This window comes from Hippocampus comes, unplaced genomic scaffold, assembly GCF_001891065.2.
Source record: "Hippocampus comes isolate QL1 unplaced genomic scaffold, H_comes_QL1_v1.1 scaffold120, whole genome shotgun sequence".
NCBI classification, from domain to species: domain Eukaryota; kingdom Metazoa; phylum Chordata; class Actinopteri; order Syngnathiformes; family Syngnathidae; genus Hippocampus; species Hippocampus comes.
This window is the reverse complement of record NW_017805781.1, coordinates 188,954-212,459: the sequence shown is the minus strand read 5'-3', so window position 1 is coordinate 212,459 and position 23,506 is coordinate 188,954. Positions and strand designations below refer to the sequence as shown.

Sequence of the window (23,506 nt, the reverse complement as noted above, 5' to 3'; positions counted from 1 at the left end):
GCAGGGCTCGTGCTGCCGGAACAAGATCAGAGAGCGGCCACCGGAGCATGGTCGGAGGGTGGCTGCAGGGCTTGCGCTGCCAGAGAAGGTTTGGAGGACGGCTGTAGGGGTCACGCCCCCGGACAAGGATTGGTGGGTGGCCGTCGGGCATGCGCTGCCAGAGCAGGTTTGAAGGGCAGCGGAAAGACGTGTGCCGCTGGAACAGAATCGGAAGGTGACCACTGGGCTTACACCACTGGAACTTGGTCTGAAGGCAGCCGTATTGCTTGTGCTGCTGGAGCAGGGTTGGAGAGCAGCCGCAGGATTTGCACTTCCGGAGCAGAGTTCAAGGGCGGCTGTAAAAGGTGCATCACCAGAGCGAGGTTGGAGGGTGGCCATAACACGTGTACCACCGGTCCAGGGTCTGGGCCTGGCACTCCAGAGGCGCCGGGACATGAGCCTGCAGCTGCCGAAGAGCTAGCATGGGGGCCCGCAGCTGCCGACGTGCCCGCATGGCTTCATTAGCCTGATGCCATTGACGTTGGGGAACATAAGAGGGACAAGTGGCCAGGAGTACAGGTACTTGAAGGCTTAGTTTCGCCCTCTAATTTTTTTTAACGAAACAGCCTTGGTTGAGCATTTCACCAAGCTCTACCAAAAGTTGGAGGCACATGTAACGGCCTTCAACCTTCAAAAATATCTCTGGAGCCCTATTTTAAACTCAAAAGGAGTTGGCTATTTTAAATTTCCTTTCAAATATGGCCTAATTATTGGCCTTTTATAGAGGTAATATTTTAGCAAAATAGCTTTTTATCTGATGTACTTAATTTTCAAAAAGTTCTAAAGCCAATCCCATTACCTCAACGTGCCAGTACCCCAACATTACCAGTGCTGCGAGGGCCCTTTTTGTTCAACTCAACGGTTTTTGTAGAGCATTTGAAAACAACCACCACTGTGTACCAAGTACTGTACATGGAGCAAAAAGAATTCATACAATTCATTCATACAAACAAGAAAAACAATAAATTAATGACAAAGACAGACGAATCTGGTGGTGTGCGATCTAATTGACCTGTAACACCTCGCTGTCGTTGTATTTCTCATTCATCTTCATTCATCTTCTTGTAGAGCATTTGAAAACAACCACCACTGTGTACCAAGTACTGTACATGGAGCAAAAAGAATTCATACAATTCATTCATACAAACAAGAAAAACAATAAATTAATGACAAAGACAGACAAATCTGGTGGTGTGCGATCTAATTGACCTATAACACCTCTCTGTGGTTGTATTTTATTGAACATAAAAACATATACAGTAATAAACTGACAGAAAGCAAGGAAAGAGAAAACAGTCATCATACACACAATTATTATGTTCAAAGGAGTAGGAAGAAGTAAAAAACATATCTCGTCCTACCCCAAATTATGTATTTAAATATGTATGTTCAAAGGAGTAGGAAGAAGTAAAAAACATATCTCGTCCTACCCCAAGTTTAAATATGAATCGATCATTTTTATATCAATCAGAAAAATAAAGAAGTCTCCATAAAAGCTCATGCTTTTACCCTTAACTGTGATATTTTTACAACTTTTGGTTTGTATCGGGATTTTATACATACACACCGTAGCACTTTTATATGTCGATTTTCTCTTGTATTCATAATGGATATTGCAGTACATTACTCCATTTATCAGCGTAATTCTGATTTATTATTATATTTATTGATGTTTAGAATTTTTAGAATTTATCATCTTAACTGTGATTGATGTAGGTTTTTTGTACTATTCTCTGGAATTTATTTTTGAACTCAGCAAGTGATTTACTCATTTTCAGGTCCATTTCAAAATTATTCCACAGATTAACACAGATACACTTCTTTGCTTGGTGTTAGTTCTTGTTTTGGATTTTTTTGTATAGGTTGGTACCTCTTAAATCATAGCAGCTTTCTCGAATTTCGAAAAACTTCAGGATGTTTTGGCAGAGTAGGTTATTGTGTACTTTGTACATTAATTGAGCGATTTTGAAGTCAACCAGGTCATAAAATTTAATCGTGTTGAATTTGATAAACATGCCCCTGAGGGCAAAAGGGTGAAAAGGTGATGACTGGGGTGACAAGTGTCTGGACTGATGGTCCTGGCTCAAGTGTAATCACGGGTGTTGGCAATGTCCTGCAATGGTGGAAGAGAAAGCCCAATGACTTTTTCTGCAGTTTTTACAACTCCCTGTGGTGTTTTTTTTTTGCCCGCAAGAGAGCAGCCTGCATACCATGACATAATACAGTATGTTAAAATGCTTTCAACAGTCGAGTGGTAGAAAGCTATCAGCAGTTTCTTACTGAGGTTGTTTCTTTTTTAAGTCCTGAGGAATTGAATTTGTTGCCTGGCCTTATTAACAATGGCTGTGGCATTTGTAGTCCAGGAGAGGGTGCCTGTAATGTGTACTCCAAGAAATTTGCAACTGTGGACTATTTCCACACAGTGATCATTGATGAAAATGGGGGATGGGTCAGCTCTGCATTTCCTAAAGTCCAATATTAGTTCTTTGGTTTTATTAGTATTTAAAATTAGGTTGTTTGCAGAGCACCAAAGAGACAGGTTTTGGACCTCAGCACGGTAAGCAGACTCATCTTCCCCTGAGATGAGTCCCACCGCAGTTGTGTCATCTGCAAACTTAATGATATGATTGGAGGGGTGGACAGGTCAGAGGTGTACAGTTAGAGGTGTACAGACAGTACAAAAGAGGGCTCAGCACACAGCCCTGAGAGGAGCCAGTACTGAGAGTGATGGGGGGTTGAGAGGGGCGCAGGTGGGGGCCGAGTCTGACAGTTTGGGGGCGGTTAGTGAGAAAGTCCATAATCCAGGAGCAGAGCTGTGTGTGAAGACCAAGGTGAAGCTGTTTCCTAAACAAAATGTGTGGTATAATGGTATTAAATTCAGAGCTGTCATCAACGAACAGCATTCAGGTGTATGAGTTCCTCTGTTCGAGGTGTTCCAGGACTGAGTGGAGAGCAATGGTGTTGGCATCCTCCATTGACCTCTTTTCTCTGAAGGCAAACTGAAAAGAGTCAAAGGTTGGGGATATTCTAGTTTTTATGTGCCTTAATATAAGTCTCTCCAGGCATTTTGTGACAATAGGGCTCACCCCTCTCACAGAAATAGGTCTGTAGTCATATAAACAGGTTGCAGCATGACTTTTGGGGAAGGGATTATGAGAGGGTGGGACAGTATCTTGTGACGAAAACCGATGAAAGATTCTTGAAAGCACAGGCTTTGACTACCTTCTCAAGTACTTCATCCGGACCAGCCGCCCTCCTTGGATTCACGGATCTGAATGCTTGCCTGACCTCATACTCCTGTACAGACAGTGCCTGGGTGTCAGTGTCAGGAAGAGATGAATGTGGTGATGTTCTGGTCTTTTCCTCAAACCGCGCAAAAAACAGTTGAGCTCCTTGGTGTCCTTAAGATTGATGATTTGAAGCAGGCCCTGCCACATCCGCCTTGTGTTATTGTTTGTGAGATGCTCCTCAATTTCCCTTTTGTAGGTCCATTTGGCCTCTTTAATGGCCCTTTTCAGATCAACTCTTGCTGCTGCATATAGGGCCCTGTCACCTGATTTGAAATCTGTATTGCAAGCTCTGAGAAGGTTGCAACTGTCAATTATATGGCTCTGTGAGAACCAGTCATTATGCAAGTAGATACACAGACCACCTTCGCTCTTGCTGGACTCTCCATTGCAGTCTTGTCGTTGTAGCATGCGCCCTGCTAGCTGAATGGCGGCATCGGGGATCGCCCGGTGTAGGCACGTCTCTGTGACTATGAGGACAAAGCAGTTTCGAATAGAGTGATTTGCAGAAAGCAGCAGCTTCATGTCATCCATTTTGTTCACAATGGATCTGGAGTTTGAGAGAAAGATGCTCGGGAGCGGTGGTTTGTGGGGCCGACTTCGCAGCTTGGCTAGCAGGCCCACCCGACAGCCCCACTTCTGCTTCCTCTCTACGCCAACGGCGACACTTGATACACTCTGATAACAATACACAGGGAGCCGTGGGGTCTCGATGTCCGCGGGGATGTTGTGCGCTCGCTGGAAGTCAGCCATGATATCCACCGTGGCTTGTAATCCATAGGTTATCAGATCTTGTCTGCTCTATATAAACTCTGCTTGACAAAACTCCAGCACACAATCGAGCAAACACACAATTGCCAAAACTGGGGAGGAACGAGCCGTTGCACTAGTGCGCACCGCCATCTTGCCCATGTGCACTTGGCACCAGAACACCCTAAGATGCAGTCTGGTGATGGACTTCATTGTTCATTGTTAATTTCATCTGACTTGCTTTCGCATGTCTTGGACAGTTGAGTGAAGAGAGGGGCAGAGCTGTCAATTGATCATCACCCAGTGGTGTGTTGGCTCCAATGATGGTGAAAGATCCTGCTCCAACCTGGCAGAAGCAAATATGTAGTGAGGGTTTGCTGAGAACATTTGGGGAAAGTCCCCAGTTAGGAGTTTCAACTTGCAACTCAGGCAGAAATTTGCTCACATCCTTGGGGAGAAGGAAGACATTGACTTGAAGTAGACCATGTTCTGCACCTCCAATGATGAGACTGTGGATTTAAGCTGTGGCCCAAAGGTGGTTGGTGCCAGGAATCTCCAAACCCAATGGTGGTCACCAGTGTTGAGAGATGAAATCAAGTTGAAGAAAAAGTCCTCTCAGGCCTTTTTGGCCTGTGAGGAAGCTGATGGTACGGGCTGGCCAAAAGGAACGCACTTTTGCTGGTTGCTGAGGTGAAAATTTGGGCATGTTTCGTTAGACTATGGTGAATGACTTCTGGACAGATTCAAGAAAATGCTGGTCCACCATCCGGAAACGAATGAGCTGAGAGCAGTGCATCATCAACAATGTGTATAACAGAGGATGGAGCACTGTGGACCTGAACTTGGGACATTTTGAGTCGGTGAGGAGAATACTTTCAGCTAAATTCTACCGACAGCCCTTCCCATTAGGAAGCAGAGTATGTAATCTCTGATGCAGGATATCCTAACTCTGGATTTGTAGTCACCAAAGTGGTTAAAAAAACTACTTATGGCTTGTTCCTTCGGAGTGGGTGAGATCCTCTCTGGATGTTGACGGGCGGTCCTGGTTGACACCCCTCTGTGACATTGCATGAACATCGAGGGCAGTGACTGGATTGGGAGGCCAGGGTGCTGGGCCCGCTTTTTGAGACCATGTCCCTCTGGAAAGTTTTTGGAGGCCGCTTCAGGAGTATGGTGTACCAAACCCACTGATATGAGCTGTTCAGTCCTTGTGCACAGTCCCTGTGCAATCATTGTCAGAGTTCGGTCCACATTGCTGGCAATAAGTCGGGTTCATTTCCAATGAGGGTTGGACTCCACAAAGCCTGCCCTTTTGATTTGACCAATTTTGTTTTTTAACTTTATGTATGGAATTTCTAGGTATTGCCAATGTATAGAGGGTCCTGGATTAGGGCTTCAGTATTGCATCTCTTCTTTTTGTCGATGATGTGGTTCTGTTGGCGACATTAAGCCATGATCTCCAACTCTTAACTGTAGCATGTGAAGTGGTTGGAATGAAAACATCCAAATCTGAGATCATGGTCCTCAAGCATGGGTGCCATCTCCAGGTCAGGGATGAGATATAGCCCCAAGTGGACCTGTTAAGGTACCTTGGGAGGGAGAAGCAGTGCACCATTAACACTAGTGCTGACCTCTACACAGGAGGTTTTGAGTTTGTGACGAGAGTACTTCAAAGACCGCCTCAATTCCACTGACACACCTTCCTTTGAGGATGCAGAGCCTGGAGATTGTAAGGTGGGCTCTCCTATTATGGGGTTGAAGCAAAGTTGTTTCCGAATGGCTGTTCTGGTTGATCCGCCTCTACATCATCGCATGGACATCCGGGAGAGTGCCTCTACATTGGCATATCGAGGTGATGATCCACCTTTTTAAGAAAGGGGACCAGGGAGTGTGTTCCACCTACAGAGAAATCACACTCTTTAGTATCTCTGGTAAGCTCTATTCTTGGGTGCTAGAAAAGGTGGATCCGTCGAGAGGTCGCAAATCAGATTCAAGAGGAGCAATGTGGTTTTATTCCCCGCCATGGAGCAGTAGACCAGCTCGACACCCTCAGCATAATCCTCGAGGGTCCATGGAGGTTGGCCCAACCAGTCTGCATCTGGACTTGGAGAAGGCATTTCATCATGTCCCTCTGGGAAGTCTGTGAGGGGTGTTTCAGAAGTACAAGGTAGCAAACCCCCTGGTAAGGGCAGTTTGGTCCCTGTACTACTGATGTCAGTTTGGTCCACATTGTTGGCAGTAAGTCGTATTTGCTTCCAGTCCACTTTGTCACAAATCCTGTTCATAACCTATATGAATAGAATTTCTAGATGCAGTCAAGGCATTGAGGGGGTCTGATTTGGTTTACCTCATTGCATCTCTACTTTTTACAGATGATATGGTAGTGTTGGCTTCTTCAAGCAGTGCACTCCAACGCTCACTGGAGCAGTTCCCAGCCGAGTTTGAAGCGGTTATGATGAAAATCAGTGGCACCAAATCTGAGGCAATTGTTTTCGGTCAGGAAAGGGTGGAAGGCCCTCTCCAGGTCGGGATGAGATCCTGTCCCAAGTGGAGCAGTTAAAGTCTCAAATGAGAGCAGGATGGACCAGTAGATCAACAGGTGGACCAGTGCAGTGTCTGCTCTGATGCGGCCTGTGTATCGGTCTGTTGTGGTGATGAAGGAGCTGAGCCGAAAGAAGAAGCCCGCAAGAGGCCCTGGGGATGATGCAGAACACGTTGGCCAGACTGTCTTTTGTTTTTTGCTGAGGATTAAAATGCAAACTGCTGTTTGTGTTGGTTGAAGGCATACCTAGCATGCCTTGTGGGCCTTTATTATCTTTTTTTTGTTAGTTATTAATAATTCTGGGTTTGTTCGTTTATTCGTTTCTAACGCAGTATTATTAATTATTTGCATTCACTTACCTCCTTATTTATTCATTCGTTTGGCACGATGCAAAAATGACAAGATAGACTCATTTTTAGTGTTTTCATGATAGATATTGTCATATCGCCTGGCTCTTGGTCCAACTATTTCGGTTTTATCCAAGTTATTCTTGAATAAAACAAGATGGGAGTGTCCATGGTTATGCCAAATGTAGGGGATCAGTTCTACATTTCTCCTTGGTCTATGAAAATTGGGAGGCATATGAAACAGCCGAAGATCTACAAAAAAGTCTCTTGCAGCCACACGCTAAATCTAACAGGAAATTCATCATTTTTAATTTCCTTTCAAATGATCTTCGCGCCCCATTTTATAGAGGCCATATTTGATCGAACTCCTCGAAGAGATTTAATCTGATGTACTAGGATGTTCGAAAGATGTTGAAAACTAAGATACCAAATGCAAATTTCCCCAGTGTGGGACAAATAAAGGTTATCTTATTTTTTTTATTTTGGCGAGCAATGCTTCAATTGTGACACACTGTTTGCCAAGAAAAACAATGTTTTCCAAGGCCATAAATTTCCCAAAACTCGCATAACTCAAAAGATGTTTTCTCTTCAGAAAAAAAGTAAAAAGTGTGGTCTTTCTTTGCTAGCAGTGAATGGAGTACTTAGTTAAAAGACTATGGGCCTGGTTGGGATGTTGTTCCGTTACTGCTTCCTACTGGGGGAAGGAAGGTACTTGGTGTCATTAGTTGCTGAGCTGTTTATTTAGCAGAGAAATAGCCTTAGGGGAAGAAGCTATTTAGGTGATGTGTGGTTCTTTTCCTGATGACCTAGCACCACCTTCCTGAGGGGGGCCTGCTGAAGAGATGATACACAAGGCGGGAGGCATCTGCAGCAATTTTATGGGTTCTTCTCCTTCCCTCGTTTCATCCGAGTTACTAAAGGACAGGTGCGACTGTCCATTCAGTCTCTCTGACAGGGGTATAATGCACTGCAACTTGTTTTTTGCACTGGCGGATGTAGAGGGAAACCACACAGTGATAGATAATGAGAAAAGTCTTTCCAGAAGCTGGGTCAAACAGAGGGGGAGAGTTTCAGAATTTGCCTCGGAGCTAACAGAATTCCTGAATCGCAAAGCAGAGCCAGTACAAAATTAGCACACTAGACCAGAGGTCCCAAACGGTTTTTGCCCCACGGACTGGTTTCATGTCAGACAATATTTTCAGGGACCGGCCTTTGAGGCCAGATAGCTACAACAATATAATGTGATATGACCTGCATGAAAAGTGTGGTATTTTTGAAACATAATAATAAACACAAATCATGACACGAGGAACGTCCTATCTGGCTGCAACATTCTCTGGTCGCTATGGTAATGTTTAAACGTACCTTCAAAATAAGATACGCCACAAATAAAAAGTCCATGAAAAATACGACTCACCATCGCCGCTTATTATGCTGAGTAGGCTTGGTGCGTGTGAATCTCCCGTTGAGACAAAGCCGTATTTGAAATAGCACTCCTGATACTGTCGATTAAATGTAGCCTTCTCTTTCTCGAAAGTCGTAGGCTCCTCTTTTGTCTCCTGGCTGGGCCTTTTCCCCTTCCCAAAAAAACTTTTCAAAGATGTTTGTTTTTTTATGCGGTAACCTATCACGTGACTGAGAAGCGCGCACATCAAGAGTGACATACTGTAGACTGATATAAGAGAGAATCCCGTAATTTTTCAAAATAAAACATCTGTCAGATTCCGAAATGAATAAAATGGAAGGAATGTAAGTTATGTATTCTTTCTGTGTGGCCCGGCACCAAATGACCTGTCCGCGGCCTGGCAGTTGGGGATGCCTGCACAAGACAATGATTTTATTTCACCAAGGGAGCGCCACAAGATGAGCAAATGTTCACGTACATGAAACAAAACATCAGAAAAAGAGCAACGCAAAGGGAATTAGAATTATGAAAACAAAAAATCGAAACTATACAAGAACAGATGCAAGTTTGAAAAAGACAAGAACCACAATAATGGCGTGTAAGGAAAAAAATGAAGTGAGAAATAGCAAAAGCTAATGGGGGGGAAAAAAAAGCACACGATTGAACTAGGGCAGGTGTTGGCAACCGAAAATGTTGAAAGAGTCATATTGGGAAAAAAAAAAAAAAACTAAAAACAAATGTCTGGAGCCACAAAAAAATAAAAGCCTTATATAAGCTTTACTATGAAGGCAACACATGCTGTATGGATCTATATTAGCTATATTAGCCAACTATCAAAATGACTAAGTTGGCTAGAAATACACAATGAGCCTTCATGATTAAATGTTTTTTTCCCCTGCGGTGCATCTGGAGAGCAGGGGTGCCCAACCTTTTTTTGACCGAAGATCTACTTTTAGATCAAAAACGCTCCCACGATTGACCCGTTCCCGCACACGCGCACATACGCACGCATTCCATAATGAGCGACAGCCATAACGGCCCGTAAGATGAACGAGGCATGGGACGCACTTTTGCAGCGTGTTAACTATCGTAGCTCACGTGTACGATTTAAAAATACTTCTCTCGGCCCTCCAGATTGTCATTCTTTGCCAGTACCCTCGGTGAATTGTACATGAAACACTGTTTTGTTTTTTTTAACAACAGCGACCTGACTGACAGGCCCGTAGGATAATTTAAAAGTGAAAAAATGCATAAAAGACACGGAATGAATATTTTTAATAAGGTGCAATTCATGGGAGTATCCGCTAGATCTGTTTATTAAATTTCAACATTTTCCTAATGTTCTTGTGCTTCTTTAGACCAAAACAAAGGAAAGACAATATTTTGGTTAGTTATCGCAGAGTATGGTCTAATTTTAATGGTCCGGTCCACTTTACATCGACGGAGGCTGTATGTGGCCCACAACATGAAATGAGTTTGACACCCCTGGTCTTGAGCGTGTTCAGCCCCAGGTTGTGTTGGCTGCACCGGAGCGCCAGCTTCTTCACTTCTTGTCGGTACGCAGACTCGTCTCCATCTTTGATGAGGCCGATGACTGTGGTGTCGTGTGCGAACTTTATGAGTTGGATGGCTGGGTGAGTTGAGGTGCAGTCATTCACTTAGAAGGAGAACAGCAGCGGAGAGAGGACTCATCCTTGGGGGGGGCCCCAGTGCTGATGGTGCGTGTAGATGATGTGTGGCCTTCCCAGCCTCACCTGTTGTGTCCTGCCTGTGAGGAATCTGACGATCCACTGGCAGATCATAGCAGAAACACTGAGCTGGAGGAGCTTGGAGGAGAGGAGTCCCCGGATGATGGGGTTGAACGCACAGTCCACAAATCGGATCCTTGTGTAGGTCCCTGTGCCATTGAGGTCCTCCAGGGTGTAGTGCAGCCCCATGTTTACCGCCTTATCCAGTGACCTGTTTGCCCAGGAGGCAAAGTGCACGGGGGGTACAGCGGGGGTCTGTTGATGTTCCTTAGGTGGTCCAGCACAAGGCGTTCAAAGGACTTTATGGTTGTCCGGTTGTATGACAAGACTAATCAACTCCTCCAGCCCGACAGTTTCATCTTGCCATGCCAGTTCATCTTTTACTCTTTTACTAATGCTCTGAGGAAAAACACTCCAAAAATCCCGCTCATCAAAAACGCTCTCTGCAGCCAAAATGCAAAGATAAACACAACGAAAGCTGTGAGAGTCAATAAAGGGCCCTTACAGCACTGGCCAAGTTGGGGTCCTGGCACGTTGGAATTTGACATTTTTGAAAATGGTTCAAATAACCTCCAACATAAGGAATTTTTTTTGTGTGATTGAAAATAAGACAATCTCCTTGTTTTGTATCCAGTTCTACTTTGTGGTTTCACTGCGGCTGACTTGGCACAAGCAGAACCAGCATTTTCTTTGTGGTCTGGCCTTTTTAGTGGAGACAGCTTATCGGTTCTGAGGAGCTGCAGGAAGTGACCTGTTCACATGTCCAGAGGTTGTTGGGAAGGGGATTTTTTTGGGTTGCTAGCCCAAATGATCCCCACTACCATTAGATGCACGACCAGTAAATGGTAAAAATATAAATAATTGCAAATATTTTTTTATTGTTGCAGTGTGGAGTGCAGAATAACTTTATTCACCTTTAGATCAACACAAGGGGGATCTCTTGGGCTACTAGATGCACAATTTGTAATATTTTTCTTTTTGCCATTGTTGCGACAGAGTGTCATTTCGCCATCTCTTCATCCCTCCCATGCACACACAACCTGGTCACATTTACTCAGCTGTTTCTCAAACACGCACGCTCGCACGCACACACACGCACGCACACGCGCACACACACACACACACACACACACAGCTTACATTCAGAGCAGTCATTTATTCCTTACTTCTCAGAATCTAATTTACTGAATAAATGAAAGGGGCAGCAGTGGTTTTAGTAGAGCTGACTGGACCAAATGTCTGTTTTTTTTTTTGTTTTTTTTTCAGCAGCAGCTGTACCGATAAAAAAGAATGACAATGAGCAAGTCCGACCGCTGCACATAAAAGCCGCATTTATTTGTCCACATCTACAAGACAAATTATCTGGACATATTGTATTTGTAATACTGTCAACTTTCAAACCATCGTCATGCAAACTGACGAGGACACGAGAGTGTGTGTGTGTGTGTGTGTGTGTGTGTGTGTGTGTGTGTGTGTGTGTGTGTGTGTGTGGGTCCGTGTGTGTGTCTTGGGGATTGAAAGAGTTAAAAGCAAAAGATGAGGCAAAATTTGAAAAGAAAGTAAAAATGGTCGACTTCCTATTGGGTTTAGAGCAGGGGTCCCCAACCTTTTTTGCACCACGGACCGGTATGAGTTGGGTCTTTTTTTCACGGATCGGCAACGTGTGGCAGAAAAATACAGCAAATAAAAAAACACGACGTGGCTAAAAACAAATAAAGGGAAAATATAACTCACCTGCCGAATTAGTGGGAGGCCTGAGCTCGTTTCAATGAGACGAGATGGTCCCATCTCGGTGTGATGCGGAGACAGTGAGACACGTAACGTGTTCCTTACGTCCAGCCTGCTCCGTAACTTTAGCAATGTGGTTCGCCACGAGGTACGATGCTTTCAGTACGTTCGCATTTGATGATGTGGTGACCCTCAGTAATTGTTTCTGTCCTTCGTGCTCGCTCCTTTTTCTTTCAAAAAAAAAATCCAAAGGTTTATCTTTTAATCCAGGGTGCTTAGTCTCTATGTGCCGGAGCAACTTTGAAGGCTTCATTGCCTCATTTGCTAGCTTTTGGCCACATACAATGCAGAGCGGACATGGCGCCAGAGAGTCACCTGCTGCGACAAACCCATATCTTAGGTAGAATTCTTGGTATTGTCTGTTAAAAGCAGATTTTGTATTCTTCGAGGTTGTGGGCTCATCTTGTGGCTCGTCAGATGCCCTTTTTCCCCGTAAAAAAGCTGTCCAAGGACGTCTGTTTTTCACTGATCTTCGCGAGTGGAGGCTGATAATTTGCGCAAACAAATGCGACGCTCACGCCCGACGTAGGGCGTGAGCGAACTAAATTTCCCACAGCACTGATTGGACAAGCAATGTCATGTGATAATCTTTACAGCCAATGATGGCCAAGCGGGCGTGTCATAATGAATTCACGGGTTGAGTCGCGTGTGTCTAACCCTTCATGGAAGAAACTCCGTCGAACTGCTGAGACCGGCTCACCGAACCCCGCGGGATGCAAAAAAACGCCAATTAACCGGGTTCAATCGAATAAAGGTTCAGAACCACTGCTATTTTGAGAGTAGACAGGCATATTGTTGTGTCAAGGGACACAGGCCAAAGTTAATTCGGCCAAAATGTGGTCATTAATAAATTATTTATCTTATTCTCTGCAGCCCGGTACCAAATGGGCCGCGGACTGGTACTGGTCCCGGGACCGACGGTTGGGGACCCCTGGTTTAGAGGATGGGTGCCCGACCTTTTTTGACCAAAGATCTACTTTTTAAGCAGCCAACTTCACGCAAACGACCCGTTACCGCACATGTGCACGTGCATTTACACGCACATATCCGCGCAAACACACGCATGCCATGATGAGAAAGAGCCATAATGGACCCAAACATGAAGAAAAAAAGAGAAAAATAAACTTGATACAAGGCAAGATGGACTTTGTAAAAAGGAAATCACTGCTTACCTTAGTGCAGTGCTTCTCAATTGTTTTTTGTCATACCCCCCCCCCCCAGAAGAAGAAAACATCTCGCACCCCCACCATGTGGGTATCATTTGTCTATAAAATTGTTATAAGTACACCTTTGCATAACACTGTATCCTTATTCACGTAGAAGAGAATAAAAAAAGAAAGAAATATGGACCAACTTACAACAAAGAATAGCTTTAGTAACTGTAACAGAAAAGATTTAAAGTGCATCTGAAATTCAAAAATTAAATTAAATCCTTCATTAAACTATAAACATTTTTTGACTGACCATGTCAAACCATACAATACTGAAAAGTAAAATTCCATAAATTTAATAAATAATTAAAACTGATCACCAACATTAATTCAGGAGCACGATATGAAAACCTGCAAAACAAAAAGATCTAAAATAGTTTGTGCTGATTTTTTTTTTTTTTAATCAAAGACGATGTCTGGATTAATGGCTACAAATAGCAGTCACAAAGCGGGATGATTGTTGGCAATATTCGGCACGTTTTCGCTGAAAAAAAACAAGCGGCTCAGCGTGATTGGGGTGTAATGTCTTTAAATGACACCTTAATTTATTTGGCTTCATGCTGTCCGCTGCCAACATTTTTAGACACAGTAGGTACACCGGTCTTTCCTCGTCTACCACCGTAGTCACAGTGAAGCCAAGCGCAACATACGCTTCGTCATATTTCCTCGTCTTAGCTTTCGGGAGACCTTCTCTTTTCTCCGTCTCTCTCCGCCTGTCCACTTTGTGTCTGCACTTCATACTCATACTCTGAGCTGTGTGCAAAGCGCACATGCTCAGTGCAAATCTGAGCTGTGTGCAAAGCGCGTATGCTCAGTGCAAACAAAACACCGAGCGAATGCTCCCTGCGCACACTCTGCCAATGAGAGTGTCACTGCCCCCTAATGCAGTGGAGGTGCAATTGAACTTTATTCTAGAACATTAAAAAAAAAAATCAAAATAAAAAAGCATGTTCCTCGAGGTCAAATGCGGCCCCCTTGACGGCTCCTCGCGCCCCCTTGGATATGAATAAATAAAAAAATAGATATCACTCAACAGCTCTGATCACTAGCTGCAATTCCAGACTGCTGACCACGAACAACTTAACGGTGATGCTGGTCATGCTCAGTACGTTAAGGGTGACCTACTTTAAAAAAAACATTTTTAATACTTTGTGTACGTGACATTGATAGGATGCAGTGTACACTGACACAAAAATGTATAATAATTGCAACGCACAGATACATAAATGTTTTTATTCCCCATTACTCCCTGGACTCCTCCCTGTCGACCTGGGACCTGTCCGCGGACTGCAGGTTGACTGCGATCAACTGCTTGGGCACTGCTGGTTTACAGTATGGCTCCAGGAGACCTATTTGTAGTCTTGGCCTGCAATTTATGCCTCCAGTGGCAGCAGGTGGAGTTTTCGCTAAGGACGCGCTATTAATCTCATCCTCCTTCCTGCCCTCACTTGTGAACAATACTCCCAAGATACTTGAACTGCCCTTATCAGGAGGTTCGGTACTCCATACTCCCGAAGCACCCCGGCCACAGAACTCCCCGAGGGACACGGTTGAACACCTTCTCCAAGTCCACAAAACACGTTGACTTTTTAGTCTCCCCTGCACCCTCAAGAACCCTGCCGAAGGTGTAGGGCTGGTCCACTGTTCCAACACCGGGATTAAAACACTGCTCCTCCTTCCATCCATCCATCCATTTTCCGATCGGCTTTATCCTCACAAGGGTCGCGGGGCGGGTTGGAGCCTACCCCGGCTGTCTTCGGGCAGTAGACAGGGTACACCCTGAACTGCTTGCCAGCCAATCGCAGGGCACACTTAGATAAACCACCAGCCGCGCTCACACTCACGCCTAGGGACAATTGTTCTATTAACCTGTCACACATGTTTTTGGAATGTGGGAGGAAACCGGAGTACCCGGAGAAAACCCACACAGGCAAACTCCACACAGGAAGGCCGAAGCCAGAATTAAACCCTACACCTCTGCACTGTGAGGCCGACGTGCTAACCAGTCGACCACCGGGCCGTCCACACTGCTCCTCCTAAATCTGAGAGTTGACTTTCCAATGGACCCTCCCCTCCAAAGCCCCTGAATAGACCTTACCAGGGCGGCTGAGGAGTGGGACTGTTCTGTAATTGGAACACACAGTCCGGCCCCCCTTTTTGAAAAGAGGGACCACTACCCCGTCTGCCAAACAAGATGCAATGTATCGGATGTCCATGCGATGTTGTAGAGGGGTGTCAACCAGGACAGCTCTACAACATCCAGAGCCTTTAGGAACTCTGGGCAGATCTCATCCACCCCTGGGGCTTTCTACCGAGGACCTTTTTAACTGTCCTCAGTTACTTCAACCCCAAAGATAGGCAGGCCCACCTCAGAGTCTCCAGGGTCTGTTTCCTTAAAGGAAGTCGTGTCAATGGAATTGAGGGGGTCTTCAAAGTGTTCTCCCCACTGACTCACAACATGCCAAGTCGAGGTCAGCACCACTCCATCTCCACTATCCTTGCCAAAGTGCTCCCACGCTCCAATTTTTGCCTTAGCAACCACCGAAGATGCATTCCACTTGGCCAGCCGGTATCTGTCAGCTGCCTCTGGAGTCCCACAGGCCAAAAATGCTCGATAGGACTCTTTCTTCAGCTTGACAGCATCCCTTACTGCCGGGGTCCACCTGTGACTATGAGGATTGCTTCTAGAACAACCACCGACCACCTTTCGGCCACAGCTGCCTCAACAATGGAGGCATGGAACAAGGTCCACTTGGACTCAAAGTCCCCTCCCCCCCTAATGATGTGGGCAAAGTTCTGCTGGGTGTGGGGAAACTCTTTCTGACGGTATTCTGCCAGACATTCACAGCAAACCCTCACAATATGTTTGGCTTTGCCAGGTCGGACTGGCATCTTCCCCCACCATTGGAGCCAACACACCATCAGGTGTTGATCATTTGACAGCTGTGCCCCTCTCTTCACCCATCAACCCATCCATCCATCCATCCATTTTCTATCACTTATCCGGGGTCGGGTCGCTGGGGCAACGACTTTAGCAGGGAAGCCAAGACTTCCCTCTCCCCAGCCACTTGTTCCAGCTCTTCCCGGAGTATCCTGAGGCATTCCCAGGCCAGCTGTGAGACATCTCCAGCGTGCCCTGGGTCGTCCCCAAGGCCTCCTGCCGGTGGGACATGCCTGGAACACCTCACCAGGGAGGCATCCTTCCTAATCAGATGCCCGAGTCACCTCATTTGACTCCTCTCGATGTCGAGGAGAAGCGGCTCAACTCTGAGCCCCTCCCGGATGGCCAAGTTTCTCACCTTATCTCTAAGGGAGAGCCCAGACACCCTGCGGAGAAAACTCATTTCACCCCTCTCTTCACCCGAATGTCCAAAACATGCTGCCCTAAACCCGATGCCACAACTACATATGGCTATCCATATGGGCACTTGGCACCAAGACACCCTAGGCCGCAGTTTTATCATTTTCTACAGACTATCATCAACGATTAATAAGCCTTTTGGACCTTTGGATCAAATAAATGCAGAATTGGCTGACTGAAAAACAGTCTTCCATAGAGTCAGTTTTGAAGGGTAAAAAGAATATGTCCAAATAAAATGAAGACTTTCATACAAATTTTAACACAATGAGGATGAATTTTGAACAAAGGGGCTCTAAAAAATGTATTCGGAATGATGTCAACAAAATAAAATGCAAATTGACGTTGGATCTTCTGAAGGCTAACCCAATTATAAAGCCAAGCAATTGTACAATGTTCTTGACAGTCTATTCAAAAGGCACTGAAAAATTCAAGAACATTATAATTAATCATTGCCCTATTTTACAATCTGACCCACGTTTAAGTGACATTTTTGAGGAGCACAGTTTGGTAGTGTACAAATGAGAAAGGAACTTCAGAGATAAGACGGGTACATTCTGTTGTGACAGTTGCAGTCAATGTATCGCTGTGACAGCTTTAAAAATCCTCTTTGAGGTAAAAATAAAATTCCAATCAGAGGCACCGTATCTCATAATACATCATCAGTTACCAATTATCCTATCGAGAAGATAGCACTGGATCCACATGTTTAAGACCTTAACTCGTCATGGACTAAATATTGACTTTGACCTGAAATGATCGGTGTCATTGGTTTTGTTGATTGGATGTGTGCATGTGTATCCAAATACAATATCGTCTTTCTAAATATTTTCAGATATTTTGGATCTTCTAGAATGGGCACTTGCTGCTCTGGGTGTGGCCTCCAGATTGATTGGTTCTTCCCACTTTTTTGGAGGTCATTATGACTACCTGGGCTGATTCACTTCACACGCTGTGGTTTATGGAAAAAAAAAAAAAAATTGATGTGATGAAGGCAACTTTTTCATCTGCTATTAACCATATTTATAATGTCAAATATGTGGATGAAATAGCAAAGCATGTGGTAAAAATGTAAATGAGTGGTACATCCTGTACAGGGCACATTTAAGTGAATGTTAACGAGCCCCACCTTACAATAAATACGCACTTTCCCTTATTTCCTCCCCACCTCCTCTTTCTGAACCTTTATGCAACTTCCTTGATTGACACAGGATTTAAAAAAAAGCGGTGTAGTCCAATGTCGAGTATGGGAAGCCTCAGTACTCAATACAGGCTCAGACAGTTCAATTTACACCACACCCATACATCAAATCAAATTGAGTGAGCATCTCTCATTTTCTGTCATGGTGCAGGCCAAGTCGGGTTCAGAAGCATTGCGCAATGTGTGGCACCCTTTTGAAAATCATCAACTACGACGACAAGAAAATCAAATGTCCAATGTCAGTAGTATCTGAATTATAATAATTTCTCTCACTGATGGATGGGGAATGCCCAGAGGTGTGAATGTGAGTTCTCAATACGTATTTATTTGTGCCCTGTGATTGTCTGGCACTCAGTCTACGGTGTACCACACCTCTTGCCCGAAGTCCGTTGTGGTTCAGCTCACGGGTGGCCCCGGAGTAAGCAATTACAAAATGGACGAATGAATGGATATGTTTTACTTATTTGAATCTTACCTGGAACAAAGCTTCCCTGTACCACCTCCTTATATGCCCACCAGCCTTCATGAACCTTTAGTGGATTGTGCTGGGCTGTGAGATGAGAACAAACAGAAAAATTAGAGAGCACAGTCTTGCACAAAATCGATTCATACGAAGACAAATTGAAGAGGGAGTTAGTGCTGTCAAGCTATTGTGGAGTTATTTTCTTTAGCAAAGTCATTTATCTTTTTATTTCATATATTTTAGCATTTAAAAAGGGATCATCCGGCCAAGATGGCCCATTTTCATGGAAAAACTATGTATTTTTTGATCAGGAAAATGATATCAACTTGCATTTACAGTATTATCAATTTGTTGTGGCTAAACCACCCTCCCCCGAGCCATCACCTTATCATGGTGGTGGGGTTTTGTGTGTCCCAATGATCTTGGGAGCTAGGTTGTCTGGGGTTTTTGGCAGGGTATCCCATGCCAAATAGGTCCTTTAGTGAGGGACCAGACTCGAAAGCCCCCTAGGCTGAGTAATAATCATGAAGGTGCTTTTCCTTGTCCTGACACAGATGAGCTGGGTATGCAAGGTTGAGAAGTTCCAACAAGACAAAGTCGAGCTCCCTTCGACGCATAGCTTGGACTCTGGTACCAGTCATCTCCCCTCAGTGGTTGCCCACGGAGAGAGGCGTTGAGCAGGTGTGGGCATGCTTTTTGTTACCCAGCTTGGTGCCTGTACATTGGGGTTCACCCCTGTGGACAAGAGGGTAGCCCTCCTCTTCCTTTGGGTGGGGTTACGGGTTTGAACTGTTGTTTGCGCCTATGCATCAAATAACAATTCGGATTACCCACCCTTTTTGGAGTTGTTGGGGACTGTCATTGGGGACTGCTAAAGTCGTTGCCCCTCGACCCGACCCCAGAACTCCCGCTGGGGACTCCATTGTTTTGCTTGTGGACTTCAATACCACCAATAAGAGTGAGGCCTAGGAGGGCGTGATTAGGAGGAATACCCCACCTGGTCAGAACCCAAGCGGTGTTCTGTTACTGGACTTCTGCGCTCATCACGGATTGTCTATAGTGAACACGTTCAAACAACAGGGTGTCCATACATGCACTTGGTACCAGAACCCACCTCAGATGACGCCAACTGGCGAACTCATTTCTTATTTTATGTGCAGCAATCCCGAATCAAAGCCAAGAAAGTGACTGAGAAAACATCATAGCTACAGAACGACTAACTGCACTTACAAGAGGCCAAGGGTCTCCAGTAATGCATGCAAAATAAATATTTAACTCATTCACTCCGAAAGACGTTTTTAAACGTCTTTTCAGACTTGGTCCAGAATTGGCTGGTACTGAATGAGTTTTAAAAAGGGGAGAAAATGGGAAAATCTAATCTAATGTGAATTACTGTCTCTAAACAGGCTCCACCACGGCTGACCCCACCTCCACCTAAGCTCCAGGCCCACAAGGCGAGGCAAAGACAGCATGGCTGTGGGGGGAGGTGGGCGTGGAAGGGGAGGTCTTTGGAACCAAGCTGGCAGTTTCATTTGTGGTGATGTAAACCATTGGACACTGGAATGTCTGAGCCGCCAGCATCTGCCTGTTCAACAATCAGACTATGATCAACAAGCTCTGACTCCTCCTCCTCACCGAAAGACTGTCATGAACCTGAACATGCTGGACCACGACTTGCTTGTCAAAGCCGACGCCTCCATTTTTTGCTGCCCAGATGGACTGAAGGTTACACTGCCAAATGAACAATTCTTCACCACCACAAATAATGGAGAAGATTGCAACTCCCAATGACTATTGCTAAAGTCAGTAGTTGATCCACCACTGAACTCTGTCATACATCAGTAACAGCTTGGGTCTCCTTGGTGCTCCCCCATACAACCCTACCCTCGACTGCAGTTTGATGCTTGATTTTATGGTTGTGTCATTGAACTTGTATCTTCAACACTCATGTGAAAAGAGAGGCGGAGCTTTCAACAGATCATCACCTGGTGGTGTGTTGGCTCTAATGGTAGGGGGAGATGCCGGTCCGACCTAACAGACCCAAAATTATTGTGAGGGTCTAGCAGAGTCTCATATTAGGAGTTTCAACTCCCACCTCCAGCAGAACTTTTTTCATAGGCACAGGGAAGGTGGGGGACGTTGAGTCTGAGAGGGCCATATTCCATGTCTCCATTGTCAAGGCAGCTGACCAGAGATGTGGCCGCAAGCATTTTTTTGTGGTGAAGGAAATAATGCAAACCAGGACATTTAAAAAAATAAATAAATACAATCCATCTTTAATTATACAGTGTTTTCACAACAGCTCTAATAAAGCGCATTACAGAATACTTAACATAAAATAATGATACCACTGAACACACAACAGAAATCATCAACAATAATATATTGTTAAACATGGATCAGTGCAATGCTTTAGTGCAGAAAGAACTGGTCAGCCACAATGGGACGTTTGCATGCAGATTATTTCCATTTATTACACTGTCGAGTCACCCCACTCCTTTTTCAGATTATTTCCATTTATTACACTGTCGAGTCACCTCACTCCTTTTTTTTTTTTTAATTACTCATGACTCTTAGACTTTTGAAATACAGTTTGGGAGGATGACGACATAACCAGTTATTTTACATTGCAATCATTGACATTGTAACACATTAGTTATTTTGCGTACCGTATTTTCACGACCATTCGGCGCACCGTATAGTTGGGCGCAGTCTCAGTAACGGGTGCTATTTCTGTATTTGACACATACACAAAACGCACTGTATTATTGGGCGCAGCCAGGCATGGTAAAACATACGGCAGCTTAAACATACGGCATGCATGCACGCACGCTAAAAACACGTTAGCTTGAAGCATACGGTAGCATGCATGCACGCTAAAACATACCAGGTATGTTAGCTTAAAGCATACGGTAGCAGCTAAGACATAGGGACACACGCCAAACACACGTTTTTAAAAAGGCAACGGAAGAGAAACTGAGTTCGATTGTACTTTATTTAGCCATTTTACAACGTACTCACGCGACTGGTACCTGCTAGGGGCGTGCCTTTAGCGTCCTCTTACACGCCCACCCTTCACTCATTGGCGAACTTCCGCATGCCTGTCGTCACTCACGCCCGCCTTTTCTCTGTATAAAAGCGTGTCGGCCAGAGGTGCTTCTCAGTCAGGCTTTGGAACTAGGCACATACACTAGACGCTCCGCATTATAAGGCGTCCTGTACATTTTGGAGAAAATTTAAGACTTTTAATGGCGCCTTATAGTCGTGAAAATACGGTACTTGAAAAGTAGGGATTTGGGAGATGCCCAAGAGTGGCAATTCATTGTTATTCACTTTTCAGCGATGAAAGTGGACTTTCCTGAAAATTCCGGAAAAAAAAATAAAAAAATTTATATATATATATATATATTTACATATACATGTACACACACACACACACACACACGCGCACTGATTGACCTGGCAGATCACGCATGAATTAGTTTACACAAAATGCTATTCAAATACTCGACATTCAATGATTAATCTTCCTTTTGTGTGCACACATGCACCCTTTGTGGCTTCCGTTCTCGCCGAAATTTCAAAATCCCCAAGATATGGCGAGGCCATGAGAATGCAAGGCGAGGGTATTACTGTTGTGGCGACGCCACTCGAGCGAAGCGCGCCTCAGCAGTAGATAGTCCGCTGCTCTCTGCTGTGCGTGCGTCAGCGCGAACATGTACGCAAGCGCCTCTTTTGATTTCAAACAATCAGCGCCGACGCAACCGAGGTCACACACGACAACAGCTAAGCTAAGCTAGCCGAGACGAAACTCGAAGTCGGACGGACACGTTTTTCTGCCAATTTGTGTGTTTCCCTTTTCATCCAAATATATTTTTTACGACAACAACTGTCTTGTCCACAGCATCTTTTATTCGTTCCACTGGGATTTACCAAGTGTGTTTATAAAGAGACAAAAATCTCTTTACTGTTACTGGTGTTAGTGCCTCAACATGGCTACGCTCGTGAAAGCAAAACAACAAACTCAAACGCGTGTTCATTCAATGTTGTCAACTAATATCCGGATTCATTTTAGGCAATTTTCCTCAATTCTCCGGAGAAATTTTCATTAAAATTTGAAAATCCGGAATTCTGGGAAAATCCGGAGGACTTTCATCTCTGATCGGGTTGTTGTAATTGGTGATGTTCAAAATTCTGTTTTCCTGACAATCTGAAGGGCCCTCGCAGCCCGGGCCACATTGGGGTACTGGGACATTGAAATACAAGCCCATTGGCATTTATTATTATTTTTAATAGCATAATAAACCTCTTACATTTTTTTGTGGTCAGGCCTGATGTGTGTTTCGTGTTTTTTCACGCATGTTTGGATCCTTACCTGTTGCCAATCATTGCCCGTGAAGCCGTTTGACAGTCTTTTGTGAACAAGGGTTAAAATTAATAAATTAATTTTCTTCTTGCATTTACTGTATGCTTTTTTTCTCCTGTTTAGGTTTGGTTGGCACCAGACACAAACCCATAGGAAATAATGCCTCATACACAATATCTGCAGCTGCACATGTGCATATATGATCGGTTCATGAACATAGCTTGCAAACCAAATAACTTGTCCAAGATTCACCGCTCGCGAAAAAAAACGGCACACTTTTAAGCACTTTCAAAGATAAAATATCTGGTGAGTTTTGGGATTTTTAGATCTTCAAAAACAACAGTTTTCTTGCCAAACAAGTGTGTCGCAATGGCAGCAGCATTGATGAACAGTAACACTTCAGGTAAACCCTTTAAAAGATGACACATTTTGAAAGGGAATCAAAAACTGTGATTTTTCCCGTTAGGTTCGGGGTATGGCTTCCATTTTTTTTTTTTTTTTTGCAGGGCACGGACTGTTCATTATGCCTGCCGATTCTCTGAGACATGGGTAAAACAGAACTGGGTAAAATACAGTCTAAAAGATATAAAAGGTGCGAGTAGCCATTCTCTAAACAGTACATCACCGTGGCAACAACATTCAATGAAATAAAAAGCTTTGCTTTGACTTTTCATGTAGATTATCTTGAAATGAAATATCCATAGCTTCAAGACAGGTCTCGAGGGGGATTTCTTTAAACTGTGACCTCTCTAAGGGCAAAACACGGGGACAAATATGAAAGAAAATTTAAAATAGCGACCTTCCTGTTGGATTTGGCAAGAAATGTTTAGGGTGTTAAATATCCCTGAAACTTTACCCCAATCTAAAGTACCACTGGGGCTGCTTTGTTAAAACATTCTGGGGCCGTAGATCGACCGGTAAATCTTCACCACGACAGACCGATAGAGAGCCCGCATCACAGCAGACGCTGCACCGAATGGCCTGTCGATCACTCGTGAGCA

General features: G+C 44.5%; 1 protein-coding gene across 2 annotated transcripts in view; it reads right to left on the bottom strand.

The window, feature by feature from the left end:
- ca10a (carbonic anhydrase Xa) overlaps positions 1-23,506 on the bottom strand; it is a 58,438-nt gene that overhangs the window by 25,036 nt on the left and 9,896 nt on the right. For both annotated transcript variants that reach the window (XM_019884904.1, XM_019884903.1), the window contains exon 2: positions 18,152-18,226. In XM_019884904.1, the coding sequence (XP_019740463.1) occupies positions 18,152-18,226 (75 nt within the window). The remainder of the gene's footprint in view (positions 1-18,151; positions 18,227-23,506) is intronic.